We start from the raw sequence: 12,112 nt of genomic DNA, 5'->3' as shown, positions 1-12,112 counted from the left end.
AGAAGTGCTTTTTTTATTCTTGCAAACAACCGTATGTGAAGTTTCACTAAGTGAGTTTTAGCAGACAAATAAATTGCAGCATTACAGGTTAGGAAAATTTCCCAAAAGCTAGTAAGTAATGAAATTGGAATCCAAATTCGTATCTTTTAAGACTCTAAAGCTCATGCTCTTTCCATCCTGAGCTTCCACAATAACATTTAAATATTAATTGTCCTAAAAATTTAACTGACAGCACACACTCCTAATGTTTATATTAAAAGACAAAAACATCAGTGTTTGGGGTTGACTGTCTTTGACTTTCACAAATACTTATAGAGGACTAAGAAATATCTCCTCTCTGTATTTCCAGCAAATAGCACAGAGCCTGGGATGATACTGTAAGCATTCAATACATGTTTGTTGAACTAAATTGGAGAGGTTACTTCAAATATTACAACTTCCTGAAACTGAATATTAAACTATTAAAAATAGAGAAATGTTATCTGTGCAGGAATTGCAAAAACAAAGCAACATGAAATATTTAGTATGAAATTTTCAGGTACTGCTATTTTCCTCTTTTTAATAAATAACTGAAAAAATAAAAAAGATGCTAATATCAAAAAGAAAATTTGACCATTTTAATTTCAAATCATTTAAATTTAGTAAACATAGAATATCAGTCAACCTACGAATAAATATGCTTTCATGTGATTAAAAACAAATACTATATACTTAAGTATTTATGGATAAGACGATAAAGATTAAAAATACCAGGATTAGGTTTGGGATAGGAGAAGGAGAAGAGCAGAAAACAAGACTAGTCATATGTTGAAGTTATTGATGAGTACATGAGGTTATTATACTATCGTCTCTACTTCTGTATATACTTGAAATCTCATAACAAGGCTTTTTAAAACCCATTATTCTAGAAAATAGGCTTTAAATTAGTATAAAATACTCATTTCAAAGAATCCTGCAGTGATGTAAATAAAATAGGTTAATCTTTCACAGCAACTAAGAAATCAAAATTTTAAGATCACTTCATTTTTTTAAATGAAAATAAAATGTAGGCCCCAATCTTTCATGCTTTATTCTCAAACAGGGATGACAAACAATACATATTATATAATACAGCTGTTATAAAATCTCTTATCAAAAAAAGCTTTACGATAAAATTACATTGAAAACTATTCCCTAATACAGCCATCAACTTTGTTCTTCATCTGCTCTTTTTATTCCTCCCTTTTTTATGTGTATAACTACCTGCCAACTCTAGTCCCCATCTCCTGCTCTGGCTTGCCTTCTTCAATACAACTACTCCAGACCTTATCTTTACCCTAGCTTCTCTTCAGGAGCCACACTTAGCTCTGAGAATGCTAGTCAGCTAGCACTAAGCAAAAAGAAGTGATACAGTAAGCATAGCCAACCAAAAGCTCATCCAAGGTACTTTGCACATGGGAAGTACTCAACAAATGTCTATTAGATAAAGGTTAAGTAAGATTCGAAAAGCCCAGAAAAGGTGAAAAAGAATAGGCAGAAGGAACAGACCATGTTCAAATGTAGGATGTGTGAAACTATACAGCGTTTTCAAGAAATTTTAAGAACTTCAGCTTGGCAGAAATAATGTGCATGGGAGGGAAGGCAGCAGCTGCTAAGAGATAAGCTAGAGATATAATCAAGAGCTGAATCACAGAAAGTTGTTATGCCACGATAAGAAATCTAGACTTATATGCAACAAGGAATAAGGAATCTTTAAAATGTTTTGAGAGAAGAGATGACACAGAGATGTTTGTAATTTAGGAAGACCTCTCTGGTGGCAGTGTACAGTAGAGCCTAGAGGTGAGAGGCAATACTGGAGGCAGAAATACTGGTAGACAAGTAGTTCAAGCAAACGTGATAAGGGCCTGGAAAGTTACCAGAAGTGGAAATGAAGGGGTGCCCAGGTGGCTCAGTCCATTAAGAGTCTGCCTTTGGCTCCGGTCATTATCTTGGGGTCCTGGGATAGAGTCCTGCATTGTCAGGCTCTCTGCTCAGTAGGGAGTCAGCTTCTCCCTCTCCCTCTATCCCTCTTCTCACATGTGCTCTCTCTCCCAAATAAATAAATAAAATCTTAAACAAAAATAAAAATTAAATTAAAAAAAATAAAGAAGTAGAAATGAAGCAGAGTAGAGATGTAAGAGCCAAGGAGATAGAACTGGCAGAAACTAGTGACTAACTGGATTTAACAGATCAGAGAAAGTAAGGAATCTAGGACAACACCCCAGTTTTCTGGATTATCCAAAAACAGGGAAAAAAGAGCAGAAGCAGATTTTGAGGGAAAGATTATGAAAAAGAGATTGAAGAAGAAACATAAAACCCTAGTAGCATTTATAGACTTTATTCAAAATGGCATAATAGAAAGGAAAGTGTCTGAAAAATTCTTTATACTTTCTACTCACCTCAGAATCACAGCTGCTAAAGCTGACAACAGCCGAATTTTTATCCACATCAAGTAAGTCTATTGGAACATCGCTCTACAGTCAATATTTAAAAAAAAAAAATGGTTCAGATGGAAAACTAAAAATTTTCACAAAACATTTTCTCTTAAAAATTTTATTTCTTTAAGAAAGAGAGAGAGAGAGAGCATGAGAGTGGGGGAGAGGCAGAGGGAGAGGGAAAAGCAGGCTCCCCGCTGAGCAAGGAGCCCTATGCGGAACTCGATCCCAGGACCCCAGGATCATGACCTGAGCCGAAGGCAGACACTTAACCAAAGGAACCACTTAGGCACCCAACAAAACATTATTTTCTGTAAGGGTTCTCTTTAGTTCTAGTTCATGGTCATCTTTAAATCTGAGCATGTGAATTCTCTTAATTTATATTTGATAATATGTACTTCTAGAAAATAAATGCAATAAAGAATAAATGCTATATTACAATGACTAATTTTTTCTCTAATTTTATCAGGGATCACAGACTCATCTCTCACCACCCCTCTTAAAGTATAATCTTCCTAATAAGGCCATTCTGATTATATCAGTTCATTTTTATCAATTTTATTTTCACCTATAACACAGAAAGGAGATCATTTTTGATCTCCTTTGGAGAGGTAGTTTCTAGGACACTGCTGTTGCAATCAGTTCTAGGTAAATGAGTTGTTTAATGCAGCCCTTAAGCTAGCATTACTTAAGACAGATTTCAGCCTTTACTTTTTAATAATCTGATCTGTCCCCCACATCTTTTTAAACCTTGTCTTCTTCCTTGTCTTTATTCTTTTCTCATTTTCTGATGGATTTTCTATCTTTTGCTTGTTTTCCATTCATCCTACTATCATCCTTTTCTACTCCCTGAATATCATCCAATTTAAAGAAAAACTAATTAAATATATTGTTGAATGGTGTTGTATTTTATTATCTCTAAATTCTACCCTTTGTCATTATCCACTTTGTCTAATGACCTACCTAGAAACTGGTAGCTAATGAGCAAGCTGTACTGTAAGCTACCATTTTAGAAGCGTAAAAAAAGATTCTAAGAAGGGCATTAAATACTGCAGTTTTTTAATCACATCTCTTAAAATTCTCTTAAAGGTCATCCAAAGAACAAAACCCTTAATGTTCTTTTTGATGTTTCCTGAAACTTAAGTTCATCAGTCTTTTGCTGGATACTTATAGGATAAATAAAAAGTAAAGATATAATTTAGGTAATCTATGAGCAATTGATTTTCTAATGGAAGATTAAGATAAGCCTTTAAAATTATCTAAACTAAACGCAATGCTTAAATGATAAACACTTAAAGGGGCGCCTGGGTGGCTCAGTTGGTTAAGCGTCTGCCTTTGGCTCAGGTCATGGTCCCAGGGTTCTGGGATGGAGCCCACCCAGCACTGGGCTCCCTGCTCAGTAGGGAGTCTGCTTCTCCGCCTCCCGCTGCCTGCCCCTCCCGCCATTTGTGCTCTCCCTTTCTCTCCCTCTCTCTCTCTCAAATAAAATCTTGAAAAAAAAAAAAAAAGATAAACACTTAAAATTACTGCCTAAAATTAAGTGTTCAATAAATAATTACTGCATATAACTGGTCTGCAAAATCCAACAATAATAATTACTGCATATAACTGGTCTGCAAAATCCAATCACAAAACAAATAAATTAGACATTTTGCTTACCTGTATTAAGACGTTATCTATTGCCGTCTGCACCTCTAAGATGAGACTGTAGCTGGCATCATCTTTACTTAATGTAAACTTATCATTTACGCTAAATGAAGGTACTGCTGATTTTGCTTTGCTTGATTGAGAAGACTGTTGATATTTCTCTCTTTCCTGTAGTACCTTATACTGCAGATGTTCCAGCTCACTCCTAGAGGAAAATACATACAACTCTGTCACCTATAAGTATACACATTTGAAGTCCTTAGAATGATGGCAAGAATTTGAGACATTAACTTCTGCAAAATTTAGTAATAAAAAAAACAACCACACACTTCATGAAATGAAAAAAAAAGTAAACAAAAAAGTCCAAAATTACCTTAAAGAAGAAATTTTATTCTGCATCTCCTGATTAATTTTCAGTTCTTCTCCTGGTCCACTTTCCTTATGTATAGGCTCTGTTGTCAGACCTGTAACCCAGCCTGTAGAGATGAAATTACAATCATGCACCATTAAGTGCTGTTAGTGTTAAAAGAAACCCCAATTATATATGCCCCTTTGTCCACCAACAGCAACCTCATTTAGTCCTAGGACTTATTCTCCTCCAAAAAACAAAACAAAACAAAACAAAAACAAAAGAAATCAAGCTGGAAAATATTCAAACCATAAAGAAATTACTTAAGCATTTTGTGATACTATTTTTATTTTGCCTGAAACACTCTAATACTATGATTAAGGAAATCTTTCACTTCTTGTAGTTTTAGTTTTCGAGTATGGAATAAGTCAACACATTCTAGCGAATACCTGATGAATTAAAACAGTCTTTCAAAAATCATTGTCATGGAAAGTTAAACACTCATATTGGCTATTTTGAGAATGCAAAAATGACAAACTCAAAAGCAAGGAAATTTTTGTAAGAAATGTACACAATAACAAAACATAAACTAAATTTCAGTAAATACTTCTTTTTAAACCAAAGAACATCATTTAATTTTCAAAATACTAGAGCATGCTAAGTACTCTTAACAAGTAGTATTCAAATATTAACTGTTTTATAAATCAATACACCCACTCCTTCCCTCCTTATTTTTTAACCAATAAAGGTTTAATGATGTAAGTAAGATTTACTAACACTTTTTTTAAAAAGTAGTCATCAAAACTAATTTATTAAATTTAAGTTTTTTCTTATTGATTCTTTCCTTACTTATTACCATTTACCTTACCTGAATATGTGGATACCACAATTTCATCATAGCCGTCTTTCCCTATACAACCACCCTGGATAGATGTGATGCTTTCAGACAACATCTAAAATAAATTTAAGATCAAGCACTTCATTAATAACTAAAAAGTTTACATATTAAAATGAGCCATAAAACTTATTTTCCCATCTCCAGACATTCAACATACATTTATTGAATACTTACCATGTGGAAACAATGACACTGGAAGGCAAAAATCCTGCACAAATGGCAGAAAATTCCAGTGCTTTTAAATTTGGGGAAAGAAGATTGAAAATGACTCCTATATTTGTGTGTTGCACCTAGCCTCATCAGTCACCTAATGAACATAAATCATTTATTTATATAAAGACATTTTCTGCTTTTTTATTTTAAATATTGATTTATTTGAGACAGAGAGAAAGGGAGAGTGTGTGCACAAGTGCTTGAGCAGGGGGTAGGGAGGACAGAGAGAGAGGGAGAGAGAAACTTAAGAAGACTCTCCTCTGAGCTCAGAGTCTGAGGTGGGGCTCAATTCCATGACCCTGAGATCATGACCTGAGAGGAAACCAAGAGTCGGACACTCAACCAACTGTGCCACCCAGGTGCAACAAGAAAGAAGTGTTTTTTTTAAAAAAAATTACATAAGCAAAACTCCTAATATATTTAGTCTATTATCTGAATTAGCTGAAGATGATGGCCTACATGAAACCTTTAGAGAATTTTTTATCCCCGTATTATCTATGTAATATACTTTCTCTATACTTCAAAACATCTGTATTTGCTGATCTGCAGTTAAAGCTGGAACTGAGAGGTAGCACCAACAGAGAAATTAGACAAAGAAATGTTCGCTGATACTGAGTTGTGGTTTTTTTATGGTTGTTTTTTAAAACAGCCTCAATGAATCCTGCCTGAGGCAGGATGAGAAACCATGGACTGGAGAACATAATTTCATGAAAATGAAAGATTCCGTTTACAGCACAATGATTCTCCAGTAACTCTGTACCTTAGGATAAGCAAGCCAAACTATATTTAAAATTTGTGAACTAAAATTACTCTTATCTAGTAATTCTTCTCATATAGTAAACTCTTGGGTGGCTAGAAGTGAAATTGCAACTTTCTCTCTCTGCTTGAGGTTATTTTGATATTGTCCTAACAACATGAGTTTACTCCTAAAACATGATTATTCTGAAACAACAGTCTTGTTTATGTTACCCAAACATATAAATGTTACTCCTGTACCTACTATGCATTATAGAAAGGCAAAATATTTAATACTTCAAATATACAATATTTATTTATTTTTATTTATTTATATTTTTTATTTTAAAGATTTTTTTTTTAATTTATTTATTCAACAGAGATAGAGACAGCCAGCGAGAGAGGGAACACAAGCAGGGGGAGTGGGAGAGGAAGAAGCAGGCTCATAGCAGAAGAGCCTGATGTGGGGCTCGATCCCATAATGCCGGGATCATGCCCTGAGCCGAAGGCAGACGCTTAACTGCTGTGCCACCCAGGCGCCCCCAAATATACAATATTTAGAAACCAAATGAAGCAGTAATTTATTATTCCGCTAGAAGGCAATAGTCTATTATTCAAACACAAGAGTGGTCTAAAGAAGATTCTGATAACATCAAAGGTGCAATATTCTAAGCCAAACACAAGATTTTAATATATTTGGTTTAATAAAACTGAAACCATCACAGTCATCTTTATAATTATCTAATGAATAAGCATATATAGTCTTTTTAAAAATGAACTGACCTGATCAAATCGTAGGACAGGCTCATTTGCATTATCAAAACTGTACACTTCCACCATTCCATCATCTCTCCCAACAAGTAAATCCTTAACCCCATCACCCACAATGTCAAAGCTGTCAACACACAAAATCCCTTTAAAAAATATAATAGAGGTGACAAGTTATTAATAAAACTAACATTATAGTCAAGTACATACAAAGTAAAGAATAAAAAAAATGTATATAACAAATCAGAATGGGAAGACAAAACAACAAAAACCTTGAAGCATAATCAGGTGTCCTCTTTTCCATCTACATTCATCCATTTCTAAGACTTTAAATATAATCTAAATAGAAATGGCTTATAAGTTTATATCTCCAGCTCTGGCCTCTCCCTAGAGCTCCAGACTCGTATATTCCAAGTCTCTATTCAGCATTTTCTTTGAGACATACATTTGCAACTCAAACTTTCCATGCCCCAATGAAAACTCTTCATTCCCCTTTATCACACCCCCTCAATGCTCCTTCCCCAATCTCTCCTCATCTCAGTGAGGTATCACCCCGTTCCTCAGGCCAAAATTCTAGGCTACATCTCTGATTCCTCTTTTTTCTCACAGTCCAGATCAAATCGCTTAGCAAATCTTACCAGCCCTATCTTCAAAACACATACTGAAATTGTCTCCTTTCCATTCCCAACTACCATTATCTTAGCCCCGACCACTTATATCTCTAGTCTAGAGTAAAATAAATTATAACAACTATAACAACAACTTCCTAACAGATCTCTGTGCTTCCAATTTTGACCTGCTTCCCCTCCAAATCCATTCTCCCTGGTAGATTTTTTGTTTTGTTTTGGTAGATTAGATCATGTCATACTCCCACTTACAATTCTCCAAAGACTTCCCACTGCACTTACATTAATATCCAAACCCTTTTCCAAGGCCCACAAGGACCTACATAATTTGGATCTACGCTACTTCCCTAACTTCTTTTCTTGCCATGCTAATGCATTTAGCCACACTGGTCTTCCCTCTGCTCCTTGTATGAATCAAGTTTACCTCTGCCTCAAGTCCTGACTTTTTCCTCTTTCTATAGCATAATTTCCCCCCAATTTTTACATTACTAACTCCTTTTCTTATCAATCAGATCTCAGCTCAAATTTTACCCTTTATAAGATGCCTTCCATTGCCACCCAGTCTAAATACAGTCTCCCTCCTTCCACCCATCACTAATACATCACCCTCTGATATTTCTTGCAGATGACTGGATGAAGCTATCTTATTTATTCATTTGTTTATTCTCTGTCTCTCCTAACAAGTATTTGTTGAAGGAATAAATGAATATATGAATACAATTACTATACCTATAAATAGCCATCTCACTATCTTCTAAGTCAGATATAAATTCCCTCAGAGAAGTATAAATTTCCTAGAAAACAGAACTATTCCCTGACCCATTGGACGTTTTCCTTGCCTCCTATTAAATACTCTCAGATTGATATTAATTTCCTACACCAAACAGTGAATAATGTATTTGAGCATGGAATGATGTTATGGATGGACATTAGCCCATAAAAGCCTATCTATCCTAAATTAGTATTAGCTTTCTTTTTTTTTTTTTTAAAGATTTTATTTATTTATTTGACAGAGATAGAGACAGCCAGCGAGAGAGGGAACACAAGCAGGGGGAGTGGGAGAGGAAGAAGCAGGCTCCCAGCAGAGGAGCCCGATGTGGGGCTCGATCCCATAACGCCGGGATCATGCCCTGAGCTGAAGGCAGACGCTTAACCGCTGTGCCACCCAGGTGCCCCTACTATTAGCTTTCTTAATTAATAATTATCAAAGTATGACAGACCTGCTAAATAAACAGTAAGGTGACTCTGTGAACTGCTAAATCTACCATGTGCTATGAATAAATAAAACAGAATGAACTATATAATTTAGGATATTTAATAATCAATGAAATTTCAGAATCTAAATTATATCAAAAACATACCTCCCCGCCTTTTCTCATTTCGAGTTTCCCACTTGTGTATTGGTTTGGAGGTAGTGATCTGAATAAGCCCAAGTTTACCATCTGACGTTCCATACAAAAGGTCTTCCCCGGAATCACCTAGTTATAATTAAAGTCAACATGTTATATTTATCCCATGACTTGTAATATCTCTTTAAAACTGAAAATTTTTCATATACATTGACGTTCACGTAAAAATCTCATTTAAAAAATATAAAAAGACGGAACCCTTACTTTGGAAGGTTGGTTATATAGTCAGAGAATTTTATAAATATAAAAGATAAGACCCTTCCTCATCATCTAATTTTAAGATGAGGAAACTGAAAATTAAAGCTCAATAATTCATTACTGTTAGTTAATGAATTATTCGGCAAGTTATCGGAAGACTACTGTCTCAATTCCAGCTCATGTTCTTTCTACAATTTCCCATTTTCACTTAATATACAGTTAAATGATTAAACCTGAAATATCTAGACTTAACTAGCATAAGGCACTTCCTTATTTGTGATTACCGCCATTTCCGTTGTATAGTGCTAAAACAGTAGGTGGGCCAGGCACTTCAGTTTCATACATCACATCAGATCCCTGAAGGAGAACAAATATTTAAAAACTGAAACAGAATACAAATTTAAAATAATACAGATACTCACAGATAACATCAATATTCATATAAAGAACTGTAGAATAAAACTGCCAAAAAAGGGTTGTGATTAATTTGCCTTTGTTAGCAATTTTGTATATGTTAATTCATTTAAAAATACATATAAAATGTAAAGATCAAGAAGAAATATATAAAATATTCTACACTTTAAATATTTTTCATTTTAAATACTTTGCCCAAAAACTTGACTGACACTGGTAAATTTTCCTATCACAGCTTTCCAGGAACAAGTTGTTTCTTTTTTCCAGTTTAACTTAGAGCACATTCAAACATTTAAACAGACCCAAGGTTACTTCCTAAGAAGAATGTTGGCTTTTCTTTTGGATATTTCCAAAACCTATTCCAGCGAGAGACCGAATGACCTGTTATTTAGATAAGAAAACAAATTATACCCATTTATTTGTCTTTTTAAAAATTTTGACACTTGAAATGTTTTCATTTAGTACATAGTATTTGTGAAGCTGTTAAAGAATGAGGTAGAAGTACTTACACTAATATGGGAAAAATATCTGTGATAAATCAATCATCCAACAAAAATACCCCCCAAATTATAGTAAATACGGAATGATAACATTTTTCTTAAAAAAATTAAATATATGTAGAACATATAAAAGTCATAGGCTTTATCTAAAATTACATTTGAAACTTCCCAGGTATTAACTATATAAACATAAAAGAATATACCAAAAAAAACTTAAAAAACGGCTACCTCTGGGGCAACGGATTGTTTACAAATGGGGAGTCTACGGGGAGTAGGAATATGTGAAGGGCAGAGCAAAGGCTTCAAGTTTTAACTTCCCACAAATCCTTAGTGATTTTTTTATTTTTACAGTAAGCACATGGATCTCTTCTTGTTAAACAAAGCAGAATCCTCGAATCAGCCAGACCAATTCCTAATTGAATACTAGCCAGCACCCGTTAAAAGCCTTATTCAAACAATCGTATTTTGGGAGCATAGGCTATGGAAGAAATTAATCATTCATGCTCCTAGAATGAACCTTGAACATTAACTTTGTTTTCCCACAGAAAAAAAATAAAACCTCATAGAACTACAGGATTTTTCCTTCTATTAAAGGACTGATATCAAGAAATGGCCATCTGGCTATGAAATTCTGAAGAGTGAGAAAGCCAGTGATGACACAGAATAAATGGCCAAATGTTTTGTTCAACAGCACTATCATCAGCCCAACTTTCTAACCCAAGTAATCCACCTGTTCTAGGATACTTACATTTAAACTTTATTTTATGGATCCTGGTGTGTTTATGTATGTGTATCTTATTGGAAGCCACTTTTGAGAAGACATAGTTGTAACTCTTACTACTAATAACAATGCCTTATGCAGTTGTTTTAACCAATCATGGTTTTTAATAGAAATATAAGGAAAATAAAATGATTTTTCTCTCTATCACTCATTTACTTATCCAACAAGTATTTACTGAGTACTTATTCTGGTCCACATACTGTCCTAAATGTGGAATAAACTCAAATGATACAATCCTGATCACAACTATTCCTTCTTTGTTAAAACTTAACATCCTCTCCCCAACCTAATTTTTTCCATTAATTTGGTTTTTGAGGGAGGGAAGAGTAATGGAGGAAGAAAGAAAAAAAAAGCTAGGAAGGGTTCTTTGTAACAAAGGCACTCCATTCTGACTGAACTAGCTCAGAAATTATGTATGGGGGCAGAAAAGCATCCTTTTTCCCATATATGCCTCTCTAAAAACTTGTCAAAGATCTCAATACATTTGCCTCAAGTTAAAAAAAATTAACTTCCAATTAAAAAGCATTTTTCCCAGATATAATTTTAAGTAGGACATTTAAAATCATAGTAATAAGTAATTTATCTGAAGTATGCACTGTTCAGCAATACTCATTTACATAAATTATGAAAAACTATAAAAATGCAAATAAGAGAAACCTGTAAAACTCTGAGCACTCTGTCCTGGCAGGCCAATACTGGTGTAATACGAGGTAATCTTTCCACTGGAAGGCAGATGACGTCATTGATTTTGTCCCCAGAAAGGTAATAATGTTGGTCTTTGCAATCACAGTAATGGTTATAGATGTAACTTGCACTGAGAAAGAGGTCTGAGCCAGATATATGCCTGAGAACATTAAAAATAATTTAAAATATTCATATTTTTTTAAAAATAAGCATAGGAAATGCCTGAATTCTTTTGATATGAAAATAAAAGTTTATTTATTCAGTTTCTATCATTTTATCACAGACTTAAAGAATAGTTATCCCCGCCATTTCCCCCACTTATTTTGTAGCCTTTTGATATAACACTGATTTTAAAAAGCTGAAAATAAGGATTTTAAGGCCTCAGGCATCTCAAAAACTAAGCTCAGAAGGAGTGCCTGGGTGGCTGAGTCGTTGAG

The 12,112-nt window shown here is 34.3% G+C and overlaps 1 protein-coding gene across 4 annotated transcripts in view; it reads right to left on the bottom strand.

Annotated features, from left to right (window-relative positions):
* Positions 1 to 12,112, bottom strand: part of BBS7 (Bardet-Biedl syndrome 7) — a 39,947-nt gene that overhangs the window by 16,672 nt on the left and 11,163 nt on the right. For all 4 annotated transcript variants that reach the window (XM_002923822.4, XM_019804440.2, XM_019804441.2 and 1 more), the window contains exons 5-12: positions 11,649 to 11,835; positions 9,581 to 9,653; positions 9,051 to 9,167; positions 7,079 to 7,209; positions 5,318 to 5,402; positions 4,474 to 4,576; positions 4,113 to 4,305; positions 2,418 to 2,492 (exon numbers count right to left, since the gene is read on the bottom strand). In XM_002923822.4, the coding sequence (XP_002923868.1) occupies positions 2,418 to 2,492; positions 4,113 to 4,305; positions 4,474 to 4,576; positions 5,318 to 5,402; positions 7,079 to 7,209; positions 9,051 to 9,167; positions 9,581 to 9,653; positions 11,649 to 11,835 (964 nt within the window). The remainder of the gene's footprint in view (positions 1 to 2,417; positions 2,493 to 4,112; positions 4,306 to 4,473; positions 4,577 to 5,317; positions 5,403 to 7,078; positions 7,210 to 9,050; positions 9,168 to 9,580; positions 9,654 to 11,648; positions 11,836 to 12,112) is intronic.

Source organism: Ailuropoda melanoleuca, chromosome 5 (genome assembly GCF_002007445.2).
Source record: "Ailuropoda melanoleuca isolate Jingjing chromosome 5, ASM200744v2, whole genome shotgun sequence".
In the NCBI taxonomy this organism is placed as follows: Eukaryota; Metazoa; Chordata; class Mammalia; order Carnivora; family Ursidae; genus Ailuropoda; species Ailuropoda melanoleuca.
Note: the sequence above shows the minus strand (reverse complement) of the source record. Positions and strands in the feature narration are given on the sequence as shown.